The sequence below is a fragment of the Anomalospiza imberbis genome, chromosome 15 (assembly GCF_031753505.1).
Source record: "Anomalospiza imberbis isolate Cuckoo-Finch-1a 21T00152 chromosome 15, ASM3175350v1, whole genome shotgun sequence".
NCBI lineage: Eukaryota > Metazoa > Chordata > Aves > Passeriformes > Viduidae > Anomalospiza > Anomalospiza imberbis.
Window position 1 is genome coordinate 2,688,797 of NC_089695.1, and position 27,293 is coordinate 2,716,089.

The 27,293-nt window shown below is 42.0% G+C and overlaps 1 protein-coding gene across 1 annotated transcript in view; it reads right to left on the reverse strand.

Moving 5' to 3' along the window:
* Positions 1 to 1,945: 1,945 nt before the first annotated feature.
* LOC137482898 (protocadherin alpha-2-like) overlaps positions 1,946 to 27,293 on the reverse strand; it is a 100,029-nt gene continuing 74,681 nt past the window's right edge. The window contains exon 4 of the mRNA XM_068205530.1: positions 1,946 to 5,033. Within this exon, the coding sequence (XP_068061631.1) occupies positions 4,723 to 5,033 (311 nt within the window). The 3' untranslated portion in view covers positions 1,946 to 4,722. The remainder of the gene's footprint in view (positions 5,034 to 27,293) is intronic.

Below are 27,293 nucleotides of genomic sequence, written 5' to 3' on the forward strand. Positions count from 1 at the left end.
GCTCCATCCTCTGCTCATCCTGGAGCCTCCTCTGGGCTGGCTCCAGCAGCTCCAGCTCCTCCCTGTGCTGGGCCCAGGGCTGGGGCAGCTCTGCAGGTGGGGGGTCACCTGAGCACAGGGCACAGGGGCAGAATCCCCTCCCTTGATGGCCAGACCCTGGCATGAGCCCAGGACAGGGTTGTCTTTGTAAATGCTGGGATAAACACCCCTCCACCCTGCAAATGCAGAGCAGTGACACTGGATCCTCCAGGGATCCCTCTGGGGATCCACAGAGAGAAGAATGAACCCAGGAGAGTAGAGAGCACAGCATCCCCATATCCAGAGCTAATGGAAAATTAATGTATATGGTATCAATATTGATTCCATAGCATGCTGGTTAAAGCTGCACAAGGTCAGTTCAGTGTGATAAAGCATTTCTTCTGTTAGAGCTGTGCTCTGCATTCTCTCTCTGTTCAGTTTTGGTGCAGCCAAGCCAGCCACTCAGGCATGTGTGAGCCTAATTCTGATTCCAGCCACCACGTGAAGCCCTTCACATCCAGGATTTATTACTGCTGTGCTTGGAGCCCTCAGCTCTGCGTTCCTGAGTAGCTATTGGCTTCATGCAGGTTCAGCTGTGTGTGATACCAAAACATTGTCAGCTGTTCACTCTTTTCTCCTTCAGAGACTTGTAAAGGAAGAAACCAAAGGACTTCAGGGTACACTCACTTTCCAAAGCCAAATTTTTGATTAAAGTGATGTTTCTGCATATTTACAGGAGCCTTAACAGAACACAGGGCTCTTGGCACTGTCTTGAAAAGGTGTCTGTATTGAGGAACAGTCAGCAGTTTCTAAGCAATCCGATAACAGCAAAACTGAAGAACCTGCTCATTCTTTAGGACTCAAATGAGGAAAATGGCTCAGCCCCTTCCTTATTATTTGTCTTACACAGGATCCACAAAACTGCTGCTAGGGGAGAATTGGATTTGGAAGGAAAATTGTACCTGGTTTATTTTACCTAGTTGTTGATACAAGCAGGTCTGAATGAGTGAAGTAGAAGCAGAAATGATGGAAGATTCTAAAAGGTATCAAAACCACCTGCAATTAATTTCATTATTGATCTTCTTATATGAAATTTAGGAAAGGCTTTTTGGGTTCTGTGTTCTTCCTCTGATGTGAGAAGACTGGAAAACTTTTAATCAGATCCCCTCGTATGATGTGCAATGACCCATGGACTGAGCAGAAAGAAACTGCACAAGACTAAGTCTTAGAAGCCTAATGTAAAATGAGATATTTTTTAATAACAGGATGTAATTAATATTACAACATAGCTCAGGTTTATTGTCATAAAAGCCCAATAGTTTTCATCACTGATCTTGTATGCATAGAAACCAGACTTGCAAAGACAATATGCTCACAGAGAGTATATATGGATTCTGAAAGACATGAATTGTTCAAGTGGTAAAAAGCCCCAAAACTGAAATTTCCTTGTTAGCAAACTCTGCAGTGTATTTTGTCATGCTCACTTCACTGTCAGCAGGAGGATTAAAGAATTTTTTTTGTCCTAATTTGTGCTGTTATTGGCCTCCTCTGGTTCTCAATTTCCATTTGTTGTGTGATGTTAAAACAGTAACCCCAAAACTGTGGTGGAACGTGCAGACCCTGCCCCACCTACCCCTGATCCTCCAAACTCTTGCCAAGGGCTTCTCCTCCTGGACACCCAAAATCAAGGATGTCAATGGTATAATTTGTATATTAGTTATGAAACAGCCAAATTTCACTGTAGACATCTCAGCATTCCAGAGGGTCCAAATATGGAAAAATCTTTATGAAATCTGGTGAGGTGCATGATTCAGTATTCAGAAAACACAGTGAGTGTGTGGGATGTATATCCTCCTAGTGCAACCCAGCCCCTTTTCAAACAATTCCAGCAAGAGCTCCTCCTCTCCTCTGAGAGTTTTTAATCTGTTCTATCAGCTCTCCAGACTGGAATGATTATCATCATTGATAATCATGCTGGAATGATTATCTTCAGATTATGTTTTGTCTCCCCAGGCATGCAAGCACACTGTCCCCCTGCAGTAAGCACCTGCAACAAAGGCAGCATTGGTAAATGTAATTTTTTGTTAAAACCAGCAAATTGGAGACACACTGCGGCTCTTGGTTCATTCTAACAGATGCAAGCCTTGGAAAACCAGCTGTGTATGGCCACTGATGAAAAATGAATTATTCAGACTGGCTTGCATAGGGGAAAATTCAAGCACTCAAAAGAAAAACCAATATTCAATTAAAATCTAAAAATAATCAAGTATAGAAGATTCCTGTAAGAATTAAATCTCTGTATTGAATTTTTGCCAGAGGCATTGAGAGAGCTATTTTATGATGAATACATAACAACAGTATTCTTCTGTGTGTTTAAGCTACCACTGTAACTACAGTTGATGAACGTTTTGGGAGCTGTTGGATTAGTCACCAAATAAAAATAAACACCTAAATGTACTTGCATAGCACATTTGCATAAAAGAACAGTTCCCTCCCCAAAGCTTAAGGTTTTTTTGCTCTTGTCTAGCCTTTAAAAAGTGAATCAAGCATTCTCTTTCTTAAGTAGCACCTTTATATTGCCAGTTAAACAAGAGTGGTAACAAAAGAAGACTCTAAATAGACCATGAGGCCATTGGTGGTTCATGCTTTGAGATACGAATTCTTTTATTTGAGCTTTCCTGTGATGTTTTAAGATTTGCTGCAGGTTCTTTAAAATGAATAGGAATTGTTCTATTCTGAACTGTCAGCAGTTTGGAAACTTAAAAACTTCCAGGACATGTCTCAAGAAATCCAGTTGTTCTCTTTGATCCTAGATTAAAGGGCCTTTGGAAATTTCAGAGCTATGTAGTTTCTTACACAGTTCCAATTAACACGACACTTGAGCTTTATTCTGTGAATGTACAGTAATGTAGAAGACTCCTTGGAATTCCCTCATCAGCTATATTCTATTTAAAAATACATGTATTGGTTTTATATCAACATCCTCAACCACATTCAATACTCCATTTATACCCTTAGGTTTAGTAATTCACAGAACTTCAGCTTCACAGATTCTTACCAATAAATCCCAAAATGCATGCATGGCTTGGTTTAAGAAAGATATTTTACTTGTGTTTCATACACAAAAAAAAAATGATAATCAACAGTGGCTTTAAAAATTAACACTACTCCACTTTTCCACAAGTGTACAAAAAAGAAATAATGAATTTACATTCAACGGTAAAGCTTAAAGTCCACTCTAATAATAGTTGCATTGACATTCACATACACAAGCACAGAATAAATATTTCAGGATTCTTATAAGAGCATACAGCATACATACAGTACTTTAATTTTACATAAGGAGTGTTAGTAGGGCCAGAAATTCATAATCTCATAGAAAAGTAAAACTAAAATCAGAAAAGGTCGTGTGGGAGGTAACACCAAGGTACTGCACAGAGCTAGCAGGTTAGTAAATCCATCCGTGTGAGGAGTTTGCTTCTGCTTCTTCATATTAGGACAGTTTGTTTGCAAAGGTGTATTCAAAGTGCAGAATAATGCAAAAAAAAAAAAAAAAGAGAAGATATTCTTGTATTTATTAATACATGCAAGAGGCAGCCCCCAAGTCACCCGACAGAATAAAGCTGTTATTGGCAAGTGGCCGATATAATACAGATGTTTCAGGCAATTTTTCTAAAGCACTTTAATAGCAGCAATTTTAATTTAAAATGGCTCTAGATTGACTTCTGTTTGGGTTAAAGGGCATCGTATTTCTTTAACATTTACAGCTATATTTCTTTATAAATAAATATCTCAAATAACAAATAGCATAGTTAATGTTACTTTTTTCTCTCTTTTGCATAAGTGTCGTGGAAAAACTCTGACCTTTTCAGAGACATAATGTGCAAAATAATGTGGAAATAGGGACACACAGCATCACAGTTACATTCCTGGGATGTCAGCCCAGCCCTTCTTACTCTCTGAAGGCTAGCCTTACCAGGGTAATGCAGGGCTTTAAGGGATAATTTTTCCAATGGCTTGCTTGGTAAAGAGATAGAATTTATGGTGTCTTAAAGAGCTGTAAATGTGAGGTTTCATTTGAAGCAGTGTGTACAATACGTCATGTATAGGAGTCAGTATTTCCACACAGTGACTTCTCAGGATTTGACAAGTCTGCTCATCTCCTTTCAGACATTTTCTCCCCAGCCTGAACATCTTTGAACTTTTGTGTTCATTAGGTGTCTCCTCTGTTGCATATTTACCAGCTCTTCTTGCATTTTATAATCTGATCTCATATCACCTAGCTGACATCTGCACACAAATATTTCCAATCAGATAGAGGGTGCAAAACATTAAAACTTTTAAACCTATCCTGTAAGTGTCATCAAGACAGGAGCACAGGAACCACAGTGCAGAGTCCAACCTCTCACTGGCTGTACTGTGAAGATTCTCCTTTTCGGCGTAGGAGAAAGGAAACTTGTGTCTGCTTTTTAGATTCTGAAAACAAGCCAGAGTGGAGAAAAAGAGTTAACACCAGACTTAATAAAGCTTTTAAGACAAAACCTGTTAAGCAATTTAGACAGACACTGAATTTCCTGCTGATTTTCTCAAGTCTGTACATACAGGAAATTTGTTAACAGTAGGAAGAAGTTGGGATTTGCTACATAGGAGAAATCTGCCATTATTACAAAAACTGGCTAAGAGGGTTTTTTCAGTATAACTCCCTCACTGGTCACTGTTCTCAGTGGTGCTGTTGCCCTTTTCTTTTTTCTCCTGAGTCTTGTTTCCCTTCTTCTTTTTCTTCTTTTTCTTGGTCTCTTCTTTCTTGCCAAAGGTTATGAAGTCACTTTTGTCAATTTGGCTGTTTGGTGGCTCCTGCCGGATGGAGATGATTGCAGGAGATCCTGGGATAATGAATTTGTCTGGCAACTCACCAGGACCACCTTGTTTGGAATTGCCCGGTCCAAATTTAAAGGTCCAGCTGTTGCTGTTCACACCAGCTCCCACTGGGGGGGACACCTCTCCCGCCTCAGGTTCTGAAAAAGTCAAAACAGCAAGAAAAGCTTAAAGCATCTTTAAACACAGGCACTCAGTGAGCAGCAGCTTTCTGTTTGAAAGGCTACAGCCCACAGTGACTCTCGCTTGCCTGGCTGCTCCTCTGGGGGTTATCCACTGGTTCTTGTCCAGTCTGCTCAGTGTTTGCATGCACTGACCCCCTCCTCGTGCTATTGGGTGCAACGGGCTCTGGATCCCATTTTGTTCTTTTGGATTTGAAGTGTTTGGAGTAAGAGATCACTGTGATGCAGCCCATTGTAGTGTTTTATAGCAAGAAACACAAGCATGTGCATTGCATGGCAAAAGGGTGTGTTTGAGGGTGTTGTGCCTTTTGGGACAGGGTTAGAAGAGTGGCCAGGGCAGGGGGTGACAGCCTTGGCATTATGCACATCCAGGTGGGTATTTTAGCAAACCACACTGTGATGGATGTGTCCAGGAATCCTCGTGCAGGGAAAGAAAGGACAGTGTCAGGAGTGTGGAATGGAGCCAGGCTCTGCTCAGTGGTGCCCCGAGCAACAGGACAAGAGGGAACAGGAATGGATGCCCAGGAAGTTCCACCTGAACAAGAGGAAGAACTTCTTTCCCGTGCAGTGACTGAGCACTGAACAGATTGCCCAGAAAGGTTGTGGGGTTCCCCTCACTGGAGATATTCCAGAACCACCTGGATGCAATCCTGCGCCGTGTGCTCTGCTTGAACAGGGAGGTTGGACCAGATGAGCCGCTGTGGTCCCTTCCAAGCTGACCCATTGTGTGACTCTGAGCTGGTGCATCCCAGAGAGGAGCCTGAGGCCAACCAGCATGTGTGTTTGTGCGTAGGTATGGATGCAATGTGGCTGAGCAGCGGACACGGCCCCAGAGCAAAACCAGCATGAACTGAATGCCTGGGCAGAGACACTGCAGGACTGCTTCCATCAGGCTGTACAGTCTGGTCTCAGAAATATTCATGGTCTTCACAGAATCACAGAATACTCTGATATTCTCTCTAGATCACAGTGTTTTATACAGGCAAATATAAAGTGAAGTTTTATCCCCAGTTTTAGGCTTGCAGGATGAAGTAAATTTTAATTTTGTTTCCATTATTTTGATTAGATTGAGTTAATCAGATTGAAATGTCTGCCTATGTTACTCTGACAAGGACAAATTTCTAGCAAAATAAAATGCTACAGAATTAGGTTTTCCTGTGAGAGAAAGCCTTAAGACTTTGTTGTTTTCTTTCCTTTTATACTTTGAACATTTGTTGTAATTTACATAACTGCTAATTTTGAACAGGAACAGCATATCTATTTTAATGTATCATGGTGTTTTAACAACTGTGATCAGGGGAAAGCTCAATGTTTGTGCACTGATGCTAAGATGAAAATTTTCTTATCTACACCCTATAAGCGCAGTAACAAAACATGGGACTCTCACCCTTGTAACACTCTTAGCCACACACAAATCCTCACAATACCACACAAACAATTCCAATACCACTGATCTGATTAAATCTCAGCATCATGTATGAGAGCTGTCCAGCTGAAGAGGCAAAGATGTTTGGGGTAAAGAAGGAGGGGGAACTGTGCTGGAAAACCATTTCAGAGGGGTTCCATGTCCCTTGGAAGACGAGACAAGGACACTGGATGGGGGAGAAGAAAAGGAGAAGTCCAAGGTCTCCTGCTGGTTAAAGAGGGCAGGAAGAGAAAACAAAGTAGACATTCTAGAGGGAGATCCCCAATGTTTGGCCAGCAAACACCGGGTACTGCCTGCTCTGTACCTCTGCAGCTGTAATGAAGAATGCTGTATTAACTTCAGCAGCTCCTGTATTTCTCAGTCTTTAATGATTCTTCATCTTCTCTTATGTTGCTTGTACAATTTTCTATTTTATGAAATAAACGGTGTGTGGTGCACGCAGACATAAGGCTCTGCTTTTAGGTTCAAAAGCTGAAAAGACATATTTTGCTGCCTGATAAACTTTCTCCTGCCTGGCAACAAAACAAGGCTGGGAAGCAGGATTCCTTTTTTAAGCTTTTCTGTAGTGATGCAGCAGGTCCATGTTACAAAGCCCAAGAAATGTGTGTACAAAACACATCAGAACCATCTCTGAAGCCATCTGTGTGAGAGGTTTGGCACATGAAATCTTTGGTATCTCTGAACCTCCACGGCACATGGACATGACAGGGCTGCTTTTACAATGTGATATTTAATCAAGAACTAGAAGACACCGTACACTTCTTTTCCCCCTAAGATTGTATTTAATGATGAAGAAGCTTTGACTTTATGTTCTTTCCAGGAGCTGTTGACATTGTTTTAGTGACCTTAACCTCTCGAGTCTCAAGTAGCTTTTCTGAAGTTATTATTAATGTAAAAGTCCCTCTATTTTATCAGTTGTACCTTTTCTGTACATTTCCTAAGGTCTTAAGTATCAGCTTCAGTTTTTTTACGTGTTTCCTGTAAGTAACAACAATGTCCTAGAAAGTCCTTTCATAATAAATGCATTAATATGAACCAGCTTTCATTTCTGCTTAATAAATTGTTTTGTTCAGGTGCCTTTTATATCACTTTTATTTCTCTGAGATGATAAATTACAAAGGTGGAAAATGTGTGTCTTGGCCTTTTTCCAAATTATTAATCAATTTTCTTTCTGCTGCAATAGAAAATGTGAGCTTTCATATTGCACATAATAAATTAAGCCCTATTTGACAAATAAATCCTCTCTTTCTCCCAACAAACCCACACAATATGCATTCCAAACACTGGCCCAGACCCAATGCTCTTTTTCTGTTGCTGGTAGGAAAAAGACAACTGAAGGTGACCTCTAATCATGTTTGACCCAGCCTTGCCCTGGCTGGGGAGAACCCTGTAGCAAAGAATAGTAGAAACATTACTTTGAAGAGTACAGGGTGAGAACTCTGTGGGCTGCAGAGCCACCGTAGCACAGCTGGAGCTGCAGTGCATGGCTGTGAGCAAAGAAACATAAAATGATAGAATGGCCTGTGTTGGAAGGGACCCCAAATTTCACCCAGTTCCAACCCCTGGCTACGGGCAGGGACACCTTTCTCTAGACCAGGTGGCTCCAAGTCCCGTCCAAGCCGTCTTTAAATTCTTCCAGGGATGGGGCAGCCACAGCTTCTCTGGGCAGCCTGTGCCAGGGCCTCACCACACTTACCTGACATTCTTCCTAATAACTGATCTCAACTTACTCTCTGTGGGTTTGAAACCATTTCCCTCTCCTGTCACTCCATCTCTCTCTCCATCTTGTGCACTCCCTTCAGGGTCTGGAAGAGGCAGTCAGGACACCCTGAAGCTTCTTTTCTCCAGGCTGAGCAATCCCAATTCTCTCAGCCTTTCCTGGACAGGTGCTCCAGTCCTCTGATCAACTTATTAGGCTGAACACAGGACATGGGACAACGACAGTGGCTTGATGTTATCCATTTGACCACCCAAATACAGTAACATGCAAGCATCCAGGGTGTATCCCTGAGGCAAAGAATCTCCTGTATGAAACCTCCTGCCAGACTAATGGGGTGCCCATCCACACCTGCACTACTGAAATCTAATTCAGAGCAGGAAAACAACCCTTTAATCTGGGTCTGACTTGGCAAATCAACTCACCAGATTAAGTCAGTAACATTTGTCATAAAAACATCTGACTTCATGCATCCAAACACAACAAACCCATCCCACCTACCCTGGAATCAGGATTCTGTCAGACTTTGGGGGTTTGCCTGCACTTATGTCTGGTTTTGTCCAAGCCCCTGAATATGTTTGTTGTCCATACCAACTAAGCATTTTAATACTCTTTAATACTCACTAAGCCAAAAAAAACTAATTATCCTTACAGCTGGGTGGAGAGCTTGCATACAAAAAGACAGAAACACAGAGAATCTAATGAGTTAATAACCATAATTTCCTACAAGTGGGGCTTCTCCAGTCCTCAGGAAATGTCTCTTCTGCATGATTTACCTGAGAACATGTGTGTTTATCTGTATTGGCAGGCTGGAAGGTCACAGTTCAGCTGTCCTGACAAAGTCGTATGTTTAGGCATTTCAGATCAAGGATAAATGTCATTTACTACCTACTTTCCAAGGCTTCCTTAAACATCTCTCCTGTTTCTTATCAGCAGGAATTCAACAACAAGAGCTTTCTACTTCTGTGTCATTTTACATTTAATGGGATTAGTTGTACTTCTCTTGCATATTTTCCGCATCTTTAATTGAATGCTTCAAATTTGTTTATTAAACTTAGAGGAAAATCTAAATAAAACAAACCCCCTGGTTATATTTATAACACTTAATTTAAAACATTACACTTGTTTTCTTCCTACAGCTAAAGAGGGGGTTGCCAGAGTTCATACATAAAAGCCCAGAGTCTGGTCATTTCCTGGGGTAATTTTTGGGATTACTTTGGACCTTTTCTTTTATTCTCAAGGAATACTTTAGACTTCATGTTCAATGACCAAATAATTAAATTTTTAAATGCTTGCATGCAGCAGAACCCAAAATCTACGCTGCACCTGCAGGTCCTGATGCTTCTTTGCCTGTGTGTCTGCAAGCTAAAACAGGAGATGAACTTTTCACCCCATCCCTTTCCCACTCTCACCGAAATACAAATGTCTCAGAAGACTTTAAATGGAACCCAGAGCAGCAGAGACTCTGCAGTTGAGTAGGTCACATATTTAGCTGGCATGAAAGGACTTCTAGGCTGTCTTTCAAAATACTTCTTTTTCCATCCCGTGACTGCTGTCTGAAGTGCACAGGCAGACTTAAACAGAAAAAAACCCTCCATATCCTCAAATCACCTATGTGAAATCTGGAGGGAATTGGGTATGGTGCAGAGCTAATGCTTTTTCTCTTCCAGAGGCATTTAATGGTCATGTATTGTAGCCCTCTACCTCTCACAGGACTTGAAAAACATAAAAACCCCGGTCAATAGGCACTGGTTCAACAAGCTCTAATTGCTCTGAAACACCTGATTTCCTACACAGTGTCAGATATAGAGGGTCATGTCTGCTCAGAGAAGCTGTGGCTGCCCCTGGATCCCTGGCAGTGTCCAGGGTCAGGCTGGACAGGGCTTGGAGCAGCCTGGGACAGTGGAAGGTGTCCCTGCCCATGGCAGGGGGTGGCACTGGATGAGCTTTAAGGCCCCTTCCAATCCAAACCATTGCAGGATTCTATGTGGTTGTCACAGTCTCCAAGATTCCAGAAAGGAAGCAGGCTGCAGGTGAGCTGTGTCCCCTCACTGATCCTCACTTGCAGGCTCCAGGCAGTCCTGCTCTCAGCACACAGGTTTTTTAGAGGTACCCATGCTCTGTGCAGGAGGCCTGGACACTGAAAAGGAACCAGGTTCCTAAAATTTAACCTGTAGTAACTGTAGATACCTACATTTCTTTTTCTTAGAGAGTTAGACACCCAATCTACCATGTCTAATTGAATTAATGCTATACTGACAGGCACAGAAGTTCAAACCACCTGGTTTAAATGCTTGTTTTAAGAGGCAATGAATTGGAGACCTTATCACTCTCTTTGGAGCCTTTCTTGCTTTTCTACCTCTGACAGGAGGTTGCAGCCAGGTGGGGATCAGCCTCTTCACTCTGGCAACCAGTGGCAGGACAAGAGGACATGGCCTCAAGCTGCATCAGGAGAGATTCAGGATGGACATTAGGAAGAATTTTCCACAGAAAGGGTTGTCAAGCATTGGGAGGAGCTGCTCAGAGAGGTGGTGGAGTCACCATTCCTGGTGTTGTTCAAGAAATGACTGGATATGGCACTCAGTGCTCTGGTCTGGTTGACACGGTAGTGATCAGTCAAAGGTTGGATGTGATGATCTTGGAGATGTTTTCCAACCTAAATGATTCTGTTGAAAAAAATCCAAATTTTCTTTGTTCCTCTCCTCTCTCTGCTGGAGACAACTAACTTTTGGGTAGCTAGTGAAAAAGGAACTGAATTCTACCCTCAGGAGCCAGGTAAGCAGCACCATGGCTCAGCAGGTGTTGTACTAATGACCATGCCAGAGCATTTAGGAAAAAAGAAGTTTGGAACTAATCTCTTTAATGGTGGCAGCCACAAAAAAATCCTGTGCAACTGTTTGCACCTTGCTCAGCCCTAATCCTTTTACGGGATTTTCACTTAGGTAGGCAGTGGCACCTTCTGTCCAGAAATGCCTGAGAGAGCACAACCACATTCTTAAGGCTGCCCCATTTCCCCCGTTCAAGGCCACATTTTAGTTATGACAGCAATGCCACCAGTAGAGCTCAGAACCTCTGGTGCAGAACTCTGAAGTACAGGTCTGTCACTGAGATTTAAGGCGCTGTCTTATCAGATGTGGAATTTGCAAATTCACTCAAATGAAGGGCTGGCTTTCACCAGCCTGTAAAACCATCCAAGCTGAAAGGTAATGCTGAGCGATGGGTACAGTCAGTCTGAAATTGAGACGTCTCATACATTTGGGGCAAAATGTCTGCTCACAGAACATGCCATCACTCAGCCCAGGAATCAATAACCCGTCAGGTCTGGGCTATCCCACCAGGCCTGCAGTTTCTATCTCACTGACGTTTTTCTTGCTTTTGGGGAGGCCACATGGTTTCTCCCTGACCCTGCATAGCCCCACAGCTCCAATCTGGGGTTTACTGAGAACAGGTGGTGCTCACTTCCCATAATGTGAGCTGCCCATATATCCTGAGTGTCGTGAACATCCTCTCCACCTCCTATGCCTCTGCTGCTTTCTTAAAGAACCTTTGTCAGAAGAGGGCTAACTCATGTTAGAACAGATGTGCCCCTGCTCAAGGGGGAGAAGAGGAAAGCATTTCTGTGCAGCTCTGTCTCCCTGCAGAGACATCTTTGACTGTGTGACATGCTCAGCCAAGACAGCAGCTTGTTTTCACTCTGTTCCACCCCTCCCCACTTTGTCCCTGTCTTTAAAAATTTGGTAGCTCATGGAATCAGAAAATAGAAAAGCTTTCAATCAAAGGTTCTATAAATATTAAATTTAAAGGAAATATTTTCCAATGTTCTCTTTCTAGACAGCAGAACACAGGGGCTGAAGCCACTGTAAGACTTGGAATACCCCATCATTAATCACAGCCCCTTCTGTCTGCAGGTCAAAGTAGCAAAACACATTAATTAAATGAATTTGTTTAAAACTGAGATCAGGCAATAAGCAGGAAGCAAATTGCAGGGAAAGCTAGTCATTAACCTGATTTCTCTCTTCCCTGCCTCCTCCACTGATGCTGTACTGACTGCAGCTTCTGCCTCTGGCAGGCTTAATGAATATTCACCGTGATAAAGAGTCTGAAACAGCACATCCAATGCAAACAGCACTGAAAAACCCTCTCTGTGTCATTTGGAGGATCTCTGCAGACATTCTGGCTTCTCTGATCATCCCTAAGCCTTTTTGGGATTAAAAAGTCCATTTAATCTTTCTCTTTTTTTTTTCCTGAAAAACAAAACAAACCAAAAACCCAAACCCACAAAAAAAGAAAGTGAATAAAAACCCATCATCAGCATGATAAAATGACAGAAATAGAACGGAAAGACAGAAAACCGATTCAATCAGAACAAAACTGAAGCAGTTTAACTAACACTCTGCCAAACAATTCCAAACATCACAAATGACTGTCAAATTGGAGTATTAAACAAAACCCCCAAATAATTCTGTCTGCCCTCTCATCTCTTTGACCTGTTGTGCATTAATGAATCCAGAGGAAGGAACAAAATGGAAACTTCTCCCCACCAGGAGCCTGTAGCTTTAATCCAGCACTCGGGTTCAAAGTCAGTATCATTAAACAGGGTAATTTTAGCACCCATTGTGGGAGATTTGTAACCCCCTGCTGCTCCAACATCCAGGCTCAAGCAGGGGGTGGGCACGGAGGTCACTTCCAGCTCACTCTCAGGTTACTGTCCACGCTGACACTGACGATTAATTTAAATTATTTACCTCATTATAAAAACCAATCTTACATGGCTGTGTATTAAAGGAATTGTCTCAGCTATCGAATAGCCCTGCCAGCATATTCTGAGATATTGAAAGCATAATTTGATTTGCTGGCTACCACAGCCTGCTGTGGCCAGAGCACAGCTCAGGGTAAATTGCTTCCTGCAGCTGCTGAAGAAGCAGAGCACAGCATCTGCAGCTCCTCTCACTCTTCTTTGGCTAAAGGATGCTTTTCTTCCCATAAAAATATCGACTTTTTCAGGTAATATCCTTCTGCTGCTGTACTTGTACCCAGTCCTGCTCCCACAGGTAGAATTTTACCCCTTTCCTCCCCAAATTGAGGGTTAATCTGCTGCATCCCCGAGACTACATGTGCACACATCCAGGATGCTGCTTATCATCTTTTGAGCTCTCATCACATGTTGGACCTGGGGATGCAGCATTGAATGTCTGTGTCACACAAAGAGGTGATTAGAGAGACATTACACTTGCAATATAAGAAAAAGTATTTTTGGGGGGTATTTCCCTATGTCTGCAGGCTCACAGGGTCTGTTTTTAAAGAGTTCACAGCTGAAAACCGACAACCCCCCCCAAAAAAAAAAAAAAAAATCCAAACCAACCAAACAAACAGCCCCCCAAATTATTTTCATCTTATAAATGTGGTTTTAGAACAGTGTGGGCAGTTACAGCACCAGTCATTCTGCCCTTGTTTTAATGCAAACAGTGAGGTAAAGAGCAGTGAATAGTGCAGGAAAATTGAAATTGGAGCTGGGAGGACGGCTCTGCCCTTCAGTACCTGGGAAGGGTGTGGGCAGTGGCTGAGGACAATGTGCCCCTGAAGATCTGTGGTGGGTTGGTCTCGATACCACAAAGGAAAGGCTTTTCTTTGCTTTCATGTCAAACCAGGTGCTATGTAGCCTGAATGTCCTAATTAAATCTCCTTAAATACCCCAAACTGAAAGACTAGAGCAGCAAGCAGCTACCCAGACCTCTGCTGAAGGCTGATTTTAGGAATGCTTGGCAACACATCCCAAAAAGGTGGACTTTGAGTCAGATCTTTATAAATGTTTGAGCTTTGTGGCTCACATGTTTTGTATGTGACCAGGAGTGGGGATGGCACCCTAACCATTTTCAGGAGGCTGCTGCTGTGGGTGGGGTTTGCCTCTGTTATATAAGGACATGAAATATTGTAAAGAGAGCAAAAGTCACTGCAGAAGACAAAGACCTGAATGTCGGGAGGTCAGAACATGTGCACTCCTTAATGTACGTTACAGAAAGCCAATTCTGGTTACTGTCTTCTGTCAAATTTAAATTTAAAAAAATGTTTATTCTAACATACAAGCCCTTTTATGTGAGATACAACAGGCTCACCGAGCATCATAAACCCTGCTGTGAAGGTGAAAAGGAGGAAGCATTTCCTGGCTGGTGCTGGAGGCTGTAACTGTGCCCTGCAGGCAGCCAGCCCCCTCCTCCCCTCCTCTCTGAGCTGTTGAACTGAAGCCAAAGCACAGACGTGCATCCTTTCCAGGCATCTCCTGCCACTGGAGGCCACTCTGCCTCTATGGGGTGATACAGGATCCACCTGGGCTCCTGTCCACAGCCGCCTTCTACCTCAGTGCCTGTCTCAAAGCCTGGCTGCGACTGATCCCCCAAGAAGGAAAATTTTCCTAAAGGGAAGATAGAATTAAATGTTCTAATATTGGATTTCTACCTACAAGGGCATCGAGTGGCAGGACAAGGGGAATGGCTTCAAACTGACAGAGAATAGGTTTAGATTAGATATTAGATAAAAATCCTTTACTGTGAAGGTGGGCAGGCCCTGGCACAGGGTGCCAGAGCAGCTGTGGCTGCCCCTGGATCCCTGGCAGTGCCCAAGGCCAGGCTGGATGGAGCCCTGAACAGCCTGGGATAGTGGAAGGTGGCCCTGCCCATGGCAGGGGCTTGGAAACAAGATCTTTAAGGTCTTTTCCAACCCAGGCCATTCCATGATTTCGTGATTCTATGTTTTCCTGGACAGGCTTAGATTGGTTTTGTTTGTGTCCACCTTGGAGAGTGAACACTGCTAAGAGAAGTGACTTCAATTCTGTCCCTCCCTCCTAATTCCCCTCAAGAAAACTTTATCAATTACCAACCTTTACAGCTCTGAAAACCTTCCACAGGTACCCTTACCTGAGCACAGCCCACATTACTGCAGGTGCACAAACAGCCAAGAGTCCAGCACAGCTCCCAAAACCAACTGGGGCAGGCAAGAGAGAATCCCCCTCTATTGAACTGAGCACAATTAATAGAAAGACAGTAACTATGGAAACTTGAAGCATCAATTTTAGCCTTTCAAGGCAGAATCTAATTTTAACCAACTAATTGGGTGCTTGACGTGGTAGTGAAAGAAGAAGGGACACATTTTTGTCAGTGCTCTTAGAGGCATCTATTTTAAACATGAATGAATGTGTGAGCATCACCATTTAGAGAGGACAGGATAGTAATGGAGCAGGGACACAAGAGAAATGGTCTTAGAGATAATTTTTTCTTACTTTCTTCATCATCTGTGTTTAGTTTATGGACTTCAACCATTCCTCTTGGGCTCTCACCCCAGTAGCCCAAACCATTGCAGGCCAGATGATTACAGGGTAAAGCTGTTTGGATATTCTTTAAAAAACTCCCAAACACACAAAGCTTCAGACAGTGGGAAATGCATCTTCTTGTCTCTCAGAGGCTGGAGATGGCTCTGAACCTCAGAGCTGACACTGTTCCCTGGCTCCCTCTGGCTCTGATCTCAAATAAAGGGATAATTTTACCAGTATTTTATAGATGAAACCTGAACCTGGCCTTTTCTCTGTCTATGAAGGGGAAGAAAGGGTACTATTAATGTTTAATTTAGTTTGATTTTGTTATCCCCAACTGATTTCATAATATTAAAAGTAAACTAGACTACATAGGTACATAAAATTAATTTAGACCTACAAATCCTTTAGCTGACCTACTTTGCTTAGTTTATCACTAAACCTCTGCAAACTTCTCCTCTGAAAGCCAATTAACCAAATACTAGCCAATGTCTATTTTGATTCTCTCACACGTGGCCGTTAGCCAGCAACCTGCCCTAAAAGGCATCTGTCACTGTAATACCCTCCACAGAATGGGGCTGTAAAACTCAAGACATCAAAGGCCTCAAAACAGGCTCTGGCAGTCACAGCACTCTTTCCCTTCCACAATATATATGTCACATTAGCAGCTTCCTATCATCTCCTCTTAGGATCACATCCCATTAATATTCCTTTTTACTGATATGGGTTGAATGGAGCTAATAATATTCCACATCAGTTAAAAAGGAATCTTAATTAAATGTGATGAGTAAGTGCTAATACAATATGATAAGCCCTCTGGATAAGCATGCTACATAATTTCTCTCTTTTTCAGACTCCTTTAAACATTCTTTGAGAAGAAAATGGAGGTGACCTTGCAAAGGCTCCCCACATCCCTTCTCCTGCTGCAGAAATAATTTTGTTCTTTCAAGTGCTTGCAAGGCCCACTTTTGGAGGATTTTTTCTCAGGTAGTAGGAAAATCCAGGTGTTATGATCATTGAGAGTCATCTGGGCCTGTAACTCTTTAAAGCAGATTTTTGGTGCTGATGAAATGAACCTGCCTGACTGCACTGGAAGTCTGGACCTACTGGTCATGGAGCCAAACCTGTGTGTCTTCTGCTGCAGCTAAAGGTGTCCTCTCAAAACAGAGCCAAATGATGAATTAGGTTTTCAAAGGATTTTATAGGTGTAATTCTGCATCCAGATCTATCAAATATCAAACCCCAGCTCTGGATGCTTGTTAAAATCCTATTTAAATGTGTTTAGGAACCTCCTAACTTGGCCAGTGCTTTATTCTGCTTGGTCACACAAACTGAAATCACAAACTGCTGTGAAGGCCACATAATGCTGAAAGAAAATAAACTTTACAAAAAGATAACTTGGAGGGGAGATAATACACAGCTAGGGAATATTAAGGTATGTTTACCTAAGTAAAGCTAAGATCAAATTTGGCAGCTGCTCGAAATGGATGGCAGCACATTGCAAAAGGCACTTTAAGAGTTGCAGCTGCCTTTGTGACTTCCTTAAATATTCATCAGATGGTGAGCATTAATTCTGGGAGGCTCTTTGAAAGTCTAGCACACAAAAAGTGGGTAGAGCTATCTCACTTGATCACTTTAACCACTTCAGAATAGACCACTCATAATCCCAGTGTATGAGTTAGTAAATTATATGCTTTGCATTTCAACATTTTGATTTTAGTTTTATAGCCCCAGTCATGTTTAAGCCAAGAATTGTTCCCTCATTGGAACAACTGGGGAAATGGCTCAGATTTGTCCTTCCACATAAAATGATGCTTTACATTATACTCAGGAACTGCTCATTTGTGAATGAACTCTCTTTCAAGAAAAGCTCAAATAGTTGTAGTAAAACATCCAAAACTTATTTATTTAATATTCTTGCCATTTCACTTCTCTGCAGGAAATATTAAAAATGGAAGAACTGGCTCGAAACAAACAGGAAGATCAAGTCTGGGAAATTCATTATTACACATAAACTGTAATGGATGTAAAATTGGTATCTGAGAGCAAAGAAGGGGAAATAACTTTGTTTCCACATTACTGCTTAATGGAGGCTGACTCTGGAAAAAATCCTAGCCTAGTTAAATTGGAGAATTTTTTTTTTTACTTGTGATCCCTTTAAATGAATAGGCAGGGAAAGACATCAAGGACAGACTGTATCTGGATTGATACCATAGTTATTCTCCTTCCAGGAATTGTGTCATATGCTCAGGTAACTAGGACAAGCTGTCAAAGAATAGAAACATTTAAAAGATCTTAGTGTTCATAAAGGCTAAAAGGTGATATTATTGCTTCTTGAATCCTTCACTTCAAAGGGAATTTTAATTTGCCATCTGGTGGAATCCACATGTAGAATATTATAAAACTATTTTAACACCGAATTAAACTTTACACTTTCATTTTCCTGTTGTAATTGGGTGTATTATACATGTCCATATTAATATGAAACTGGGTCATTTGTTTTGAGTTTCTGCAATTCCTGAGGTGGTGACTGCCTTCTAAATTTTACACACCAGAGTCCACTTCCCAGTATCTTTTTCAGTCCCACCACTACCAGGTCAAGTCATGGAGAAAAAAGCTTCTTAAATTATCAATTCTGTATCTGGAAGTAGCTGAGTAGGTGCTGTCACAGAATTTTTAGGAGTGAAAGGGAGCTCTGGAAACCATCCAGTCCAACCCCCTGCCAAGGCAGGGGCACCTGGAGCAGGTGACACAGGAACGTGCCCAGGTGGGGCTGGAACATCTCCAGAGAGGGAGATTCCCTGACCTCCACGAGCAGCCTGTTCCACTGTTCTGCCAACTCAATGTGATGATGTTTGTCCTCATGTTGAGCTGGAATTTCTTGTGTTTTAGTTTATGGCCATTGCTCCTCGTACTGTCACTGGGCAGCTCTGAAAAGAGTCTGGCACCATCCTCTGACACCCCTTGGAGATATTTATGTGCATGAATGAGATCCCCTCTCAGTCTTCTCTTCTCCAGACTAAACAGGCCCAGCTTCTGCGGTGTCCCGTTATGAAAGTGATGCTCCGGACCCCTCATCATCTTTGTGGCCTCCACTGGACCCTCTCCAGTGGCTCCTTGTCTTTCCTGGACTGTGGAGCCAGGTCTCAGCTTTGGTATGAGTTGGTAACTGCTCACTGCAAAGGTGTGAGACCAGCATGTGTCAGAAGGGGAGCACAAAGTGAAAAATGCTTCGTCGTCAGACTGTGCAATCTGACAGTTCCATGAAAGGAGATTTTTTTTTTTTTTTGCAGCAATTTCAATATACTCCCTTACTGGAAAGGGGGAAAAAAACCCAAACCAGGCAATTCCTGCAGCCAAATGCCAGTTGTGTGGACAGCAGCAAGAGCTGCCATTCATTAATCCTGATGTGCCTTGCCCCACTAAGCACAAGGTGGGAATGGCTGCAACCTTAAATTGCTTCAGATGCTCTCTATGATCCACAACTGCAGCACCAAATATCACTTAAATGTATTCCCTTGACACCAGACTTGAAGAAGAAATAGCTTGGGGTGGCCAGTGGAAACACAGACCATGACAACAAGGAGAAAAAAAGCTCTATTTTTATCTCTTCCTGCTGACACATGGAGCAGCACACACTTCATTCAAGCATACACACAGCTGCTCAGTGGCTGGAATTTCTGCAGCAGCTCTGAGGCTCGAGGAAGTGCAGTCAAAGCAGATATTCTCTGTACCGAGGAGGAAAGACAGCAAGAGGATGCTTTGAAATGCTCTGGCTGATCTAGTTCATTCTACTCACCAGGGAGGCACACAATTTGATATTCAAAAACATGTGTGCATATTTCCTGAAACTAGCACGAATATTTAATACCTCTTCTTGCAAAAACAAGATAATCATGCCTGCAGATCTTCCACAAGCAGCTATGGACCATTTTTGCCTCAGCAATCATCCAATTTGCATCTCCAGTGAAACCACTCAGTGAACAGACAAAGAGATTTTTATCTCTGTGCTTGAGCAGATCTGCCAATTGCTTAAAGCTTAAAGTGTCAGTCTGCAGGCAGGGACAATACCTGGAGAGAGGACAAATATTTAGGCTCAAGAGCAAACACCAGAGAGAGACTCTTCATAAGGAACTGTAGTGATAGGACAAGGGAGAATGGATTCAAACTGAAATAGGGGAAACTTAGGTTACAGGAGAAATTCTTCCCTGTGAGGGTGGGCAGGCCCTGGCACAGGGTGCCCAGAGCAGCTGTGGCTGCCCCTGGATCTCTGGCAGTGCCCAAGGCCAGGCTGGACAGGGGGACAGGGCTCAGAGCACCCTGGGGCAGTGGAAGGTGTCCCTGCCCGTGGCAGGGGGGTGAAATAAAATGATCTTTAAGGTCCCTTCCAACCCAAACCATTCTGTGTTTCTATGCTTCTACTGATTTAAGCCATACAGCTTTTAGTATCTGAGAGAATCAATTAACAAAAATTAATTATGATGGCTTTTCTGGTTTTTTTTTTTTTTTTTTTTTTTGCAAGGCTTTCCCTTGGCACATGTTTTTTAGAGATACAAAAACAACTTAAAAAATGAAGTGAGAGGGAAAGCCAACAATATGTCAACAAAACAACTGTTTGCAGCTACTGAAAATACTGTGTTAATTGTTCAGCTGCTCTCTTCAGGGCCTCAGACTTTCACCAAAATACACCAAGTGGTGTAAGTGGGGTGGCTTCGCCCTTACTGAGGAAGCTCAGATAAACTCATTAATCCATGGACATAGCAGGAATCTTCTGTTTCTCCTTCCAGCCAAAGTCTCCTCTTTGCACAAATATGTCTGCAACTGCACCCAAACCTGCAGAGCTTTCTTAAGGCAAAGCCCACTCTTCCCCCTCTATAAATAACTCAAGAATCAGTTCATACTCCTCCCAAATATCCTTCCCACTCCTGCCTGCAGCTTTGATTTCATGCTGGTCTTCAGAAGCCAGAGTGAATCACCCATTTCCTGCCTCCTAATCCTCCCTCTGTCACAAAGCTCTGCAGGTTTTCTGCTGCTCCTCCAGGTATTTCTGCTTTGGGCTCCGGAAGAAAATCTCCATTAGGATAGAAAAGTGCTGAGCAGGTGGCACTACCATAGTCTAACACACAGAGAAAGGAATCAAGCGTATTTCCCTCGTGGCTGTTGTATTTTAAACACAATTAAATAATGAAAGAGCATAAATTACAGCCTGGATTTTCTCACATAGTTTTTTCTCCCTATGTGGGGCAGAAAACTCCATGTGAGGTTTTAGTGTCTCCAGTCTTTGCCATGTGAAATCATGTCATAGCCATTCAACTTTGACAGGTCTCTTTATTTAAATATCAGTAGTTTTGTGAGAATCTCAGGCTTCACGTGGGAATAAAGAAACCCCAAACCTTAAAAATGTGAATTTTGACTGTTAACACACCAGAAAGCAAACAAAGTCACTTGAGGCTTAAGTTTTGAATGTTTGGATTGGCAGCATAGGACTGACCCAATGCAATTTCATGGTCTGTTTATCCATTCTGTTCTCTACACCATCATGCATTTTAAAACAGGTGCTTTCCCTTACCCAGGCATCTGTGACAAACAGAACATGCTGCAGAGAAAGCAACTGCCCTCATAAATCTAATTCCAGTCAATGAAGAGCTCATGTCTGAGAATCACAGAACTGCATAATCAATAATCATGGTCTGCAAGACAGAAAAATATCTTCTGATGGCTTCCTCCAAAGCTGTGCACCAGATTCTGGATTCTTTTTCAGTATTTCAGGATTATGCAGCTTCCCTAAAGGCTGTGTGGACCAACACTGTTACCCTGCATAACTCTATCTGGCACTTGACCTGAATATGTTTCTCTCGATTAGGCAGTGACATTCTCATCTGGAAACTCTGTTTGTGCATTCAAATTGTTGTCTCAGCATAAAGGTGTGCTGGAGTTATTCTGAAAACCCAGATGTGTGACACTGTATTTCAAAAACTTGAATTATTATGATGATTTGGAAGTTTTCAGTCCCAGATTCCAGAATCTGCTGCACCTGATTTCTCCCAGCACACGTGTTATGAAGTGATGAGTGTCTGTCAAGTGGTGGTGCCAATCTCAGCAGAGAAAAAAAGACTTATTAACACCTAAATAAGAATTAGCCAGTGGCTTCTAGCTGGATTCTTCCAGGTCACAGATGAAGCAGGTCTGCAAAGGAGGTAGAATTTCTGCCCAGCACCTCTTCTGTGCAGCAAACTGGAGACCTCACTGCCAGATGCAACAATTTGTTCCCTTTCACAAATACTAAATTGACCTCAACACCCAAATATCCCACTTACCTAAGTTAATGTTGTATATTTGTCATATTTGCCTTGAGAACGGCACAGTCTCAGATCAAATCTTCTGTATGGAAAAAAAAAAAAAAACCCTGCAACAGCTGCCACTTTGCAGATCAGAAAAAGGCCATTCAAACCAAAATCATCTCCTGTCTCCTCAGTTCCCCTGGGAAAGTAGGACTTTATATCCAGACCAGAAAGACAAAAACTCAGCATACGGCAGAGCAGAAAGCAAGCTCTGCTCCACAAGAACAATTATTTGCCAGTTCCAAGAGTATCTGAGCTGATTTTAAGTACTAATCTAACACGGGATGCGAGTCGTTGTGTTTCCAAAAGTCTCAAAATGTTCACAAAAATTAATACCACGGAGTTAACACAGCTCCACTTTTTACCAGGAATTACTCTGAAGTGCAAAATGCCCATTCTTTCATTTTGTGCATGCTACATGCTGGCTGCTGGAGTTTTTGAAGGCTCAAAAGCTGCTCCAGCATTACATAATCACCGAATTAAAGAAAATCAAATCTATAATCTCCATGGCTTTAGAAAAAGCTGGGCAAGGGGGGGAAGTAAGAAAAAAAAAATAATCACAACTCTAATGATGTAGAAAAAACAAATAAGTTTAATTTTTTAAAAATTAGATGATGTTTACTGAGCTCTGTACATGGGGTTGGTAATAATTACTTTTCAAGAATCTTCTCAAGTATAATGTTCTGCACAGCTCAAAGGAAAGGTTATTGCCATGAACTCAAAATGGTAGAGCAAATATTTAATTACTGTTTAACCCAACTCCCAGGCTGTACCTCAACAGTAGAGACCAATGCAATCTTGCTCACTTTAGCCAGAATCCATTAGCATATTACTTAAATCCCAAATAGTAGTATCAAAGAGTGAGGAAAAGTTTGGGGAAAGAAAATTCTTTGGCTTTCTAGGCACTGCTTATCATTTTGGAAAGATATCAACTAAGTTGGGTGACTGAACTAAAAATAAAATTTTAAAAGATACAGATAATCAGGGTCTTCAGTTAAGAGTCTCCTCACCACAACCTCAGCATTTTAGTTTTTTAACAGGAGCAGGTGCAGGTCAGAGGATGATCTGGCCAGCCCATGCAAGGGGAGAACAATCACTTAACTTGAGCAGCCTCACTTTCCATGGAAAGCACTGGATAAACATTCATGGAAGGTTTTCCCTCATTTCCAGGACTCCAGCTGGCTACAGACCCCCTACTCCCACTTCTAGGGTATGAGATGAGGATTTTTGTCTGGGCTTTCTATCTTTCCAAATAAAAGGTAATTCGGTGACATTGGTGCTATTTACATGTCTAGTTGCTCTGTTGTCTGCATATACAATCACATTTTTTCCAAGCCCTAATACCCTTAAGCACTTACTCCCAGAAATGCCTCCTAAAAGTTGAGGCAAAGACAGACAGACAGCTCTGTCTGGCAGAACAGAGTCCTGGCACCAGAGTCAGGAAATCCTGCCTTGGGCAGGTCACTTTGTCCTCAGATGGAGGAAATAGCTGACATTTTTATCAATGGCTGCCAATGATGGTTCTCAGCTTACCCACAAATTTTACAATAATTACTTAGTTGTGGATTTGCTTTCTATTGTAATGAAGATAACAATTCCCTTTCTTTACACACTCTGTTCTTTCTCCAGTGCTATTACTGCACCTGATGGCCATTGCATTTCAGTAGTTTCATGAACAGTGGGCTCTGTTTTGACTTCAGCTTGCTCTTAGAAACACTCTTAGAGGGTGTGGGAAGGGGAGAAGAACACAAATTAGTTCTCCCTTCTCTCTTGTGAATATGCTCAGGCAACACTGCTGCCACATGCAAGAGTGACTCTGCCTACTGGGATAAATTCCAAATAACGGAGTCTCCTGGTGCTGGGTTTCTTCTCCTCAGCCTGCAACTGTCCAGCAGCCATTAAACATTAATCCAACATTGGTTCTCCAATGTGGTATTGCTGCTCATCAGCATTGCTGATTATATTGCAGCTGGCAGCACAACCCATCTGCAGTGGAACTGGTCATTGATCAGGCTGCCCAGATGGCAGCTGAATGCCTGGCAGCTCTTTGTGGTGAGGACATCTACTGAGGCTCTCTGGGCCTGCAAAATCATGCCATGGGTGTCATCTTCAGCCTACATTTCCACATTACCACGTGGATTCTTGTGCCTGGTTTGTTTAAGACTGGATGGCTGCTGTATCCAGACTTGGAGTAAATATTTTTTCCATACCCAGATAATGCTTTTTCTCTTCAAGATAAGTCTTATAAGCTTTTAGAGACAAGTATCATACTCTTAATAGCTCAACTACCTCAAGTGGCATAAAAGAAGCAAAATGGCTCTTGTGACAGCGTTTAAAAAGTTTTAATAAAAAGCAAAATGAAAAAAACTCTTTACAGAAAAAAAACAAGCTAAAACAAGAAGTTTTTGCTCTTACTAGAACACTTCACAAAAACAATTACTTGTTTTATTCTCTTCTTTTTCTTGTAAATTACTAAAATGAGACTTTTTAACTTCTATCTAATTACCTATCCTTAAGTTTAAAGTAAAGTTCCTAAAGTCTTATAAAGTGTCTTTTAACCAAATTAAAGAGAAAAAAACTTCTAAGCTTTTTTCCTTTTTTTAAAAAAAACGAAGAATAATTTGTTTACTCTTGACAACAAGAAACACATTCTTACACCCAGATCACTGCTGTCTTTCCCAGGAAAGGGCAGAGGGTATAGTCATGGGTCTGGGTATTTTCACTTCCAGCTGCAAAACAGCATTTCCAATAGTGAAGATAAAACTACTCGAATAACAGTGAAAAAGGAACTCAGTGAACATAGTTCAGCTGATCTCTTTAATTAGCTGCTCAAGGAAATGACAAATTAAATGTAACACATCACTTCTCTCCACCAGAATTTACTTGAGCTCACAAGTTCTTGTGACCAACTGGGATGCTATCATTGACACCACAGGAGACTAAAGGTCAACCAAAAATTTTCTTTTTTTTCCTGATTTTTAGTTTCTTACTTGTCTAACTTGTTACAGCATAGCTGTAACTAATCTGCATTTCATCTGTAATTTCTAAATTTGCTGTATTGAGTGCTACAGTTCTATATTCTTCAAGCAGATTTCTATTCAGCATTCTAGTTCATAATGACACTTCAAACCCAACAAATTTTATAAGAAGTAATATTTTCAGGGGGTTACTACACTTCTCAAACCCCTTATCAAATGCTTTATTATTCTTAGACATAGTATCTCTTTCATTGTTTGTGTTTTACTTACTCAGATAATGCAAGTCCTTATCTTTCTTTGCTTTTCATCATCTGTTCTGATCAACTCTACAGCAGGATCAGTTGCTCTTTCCTCTTTCTGCCTTGTTTTCACAAGTCTGATTCTCTACAAGCACAATAGTCCTTTGTTCTGAACGTGCAGTCCCATCCATTTAGTCTGTGGTATCCCTAACCCCTTTAGTGCCAGTTTGAGCTCTCAGCAGCAGCTAATTGAGTTGAAAATCGACCCTCCACAAGCCTCTTCAGGCAGAGTGGTTCCCTGAACCAGCTAATTCTCTATCAGAGGAGATCTGATAGAGCACTGGAATATATGGCAAGAACTAACAGAAAAGGAAAAAAAAAATCCCAATATTTCATACAATAGCCTGGATTAGAAGGGACCTTAAATCTCATCTCATCTCGTTCCAAACCTGTGCCATGGGCAGGGACATCTCCACTACACCAGGCTGAGCCCCATCCAACCTGGCCTTGAACACTTCCAGGAAGAGACCTAGACAGGTAAAAGCTGATAGGGAACTACATAAAGCCACTCATTTAGTACACACAATGAAATGCATGCAAGCTCTTCCTAAAATTGAAACACAGCTCTTTCTAAAAATTAAAATTACTTGCAGGTAGGACTACAGACTCCAGGACAGAAATCAGCTTCCTAATGTTTGCTTCAAACTGGTTTGTGCAGCTTCCACTGAGGAAGGAAAAAAAAGAAGAGGAAGAGCAGCAAAAATCCGTCATGCTCATGATATCTGTGCATTACAGACTAGGGATTTGTATTTTGGTTTCCTAGCAACTCTGAAGGCCAATTCAGCAGTGATTTTATACTGAGCACTGGTTACAGGGTTGCTTCAGCTCTTCTCACAGAGACACTTCAGAATCTTTAACTGCCTCCTTCTCTCCTTTAATGCACAGGTGAAGTCCAATCTTAGGCTGACTGGTGGATTAGTAACACCTGCCTTTTACTTTTACTTTTACATTCCATCCTCTGATGATATTTTATTCCACATGAAAAAATGATGAAGAGCTCTTAAGCTAGTGTTTAATCAAATTGGTCAGGGGAAATGAACAAATGGAAAGGAGAATCTGCAGATTAAAATGAAGCTATCATCAAAGAAGATCAAAGCCAGAGCTGACCTCACATCATAGCTATCTATGGAGGACCTAGATGCAGTTTCTGCAATGTCTGTTACAAAAACTTGCCCTCTTTGAGTGGGAGAAAAACCAGGCAAGAATAACGAGGTTAATTCTAGACCTTGATGAGCACTAAGCTTTTAAAATTGTATCTGGCATATAATTGCAAAATTCATAAAAATGCATTAAGAAACAAACACTGGGAGCATCAGTACTTATGGCTGGGAATATATTTTCCAGTGAGAACAGCTCCAAAGCTGGCAGAAATGCTCCAAGCTTTCCATCACGCTGTCTGGCCAAGATGCCTCAGAGAAGATCAGAAGTTGACCTGCATGGATTTAGTCTGCACAACCCACTGGCCTCCCTGCTGGGACTGCCAATTAGTTTCAGTTGTGAGAGTGTTTTCTGCGATGTAGCAAGTTGCCAGTGGGGAACTGGATTAAGATCACCAAATTACTTTGCCTGCCAGCCCAGAAGTAAAGCAGTTCTCTTTTCCATTTACTTCTGGGTAGGTCCAGCTGCAGTTTGGAAGCCTGTGCACCAGGATGGATGCACTGATTTACAGCATGGACCAACAGAAATGTGCTTTGTTCTCCTCCAGACTTCACTGCTGAAAATAGTTTTACTGTCTAACTGCACCTGCACTCTTCAGAAGGGAAAAGGCAGGGACCCAGAGCAGTCACCAGCATGTGTGGTCCTTGAGAAACTCTGTCACCTTTCTTGCCCCACAGAAAATCAATTCCATTAAAAGCAAAAGGTGATGTTCCTCACTGTGCTTTATTTCTCCTAACTGAAGTCTGGGAATAAATGAAGCAGATAATCTGACACTAATGTTATTAATTTATTTTAATTCTTTGGTTTGCAGCTACACATGTGGGAGACTTTGCTACCTACTTAGCATAAATTTGCAGCAAGATAATAATCTACCGAGAACAGGTAATTTTCCCCGTGAAGAGATGACATTATTCATGGTAACTAGAGAGAGCAAATTACCTGGAAACCGAATCAGCAGGGTGCTGCTGGCCCACTCCTCATGCTGATAGTCTGTGC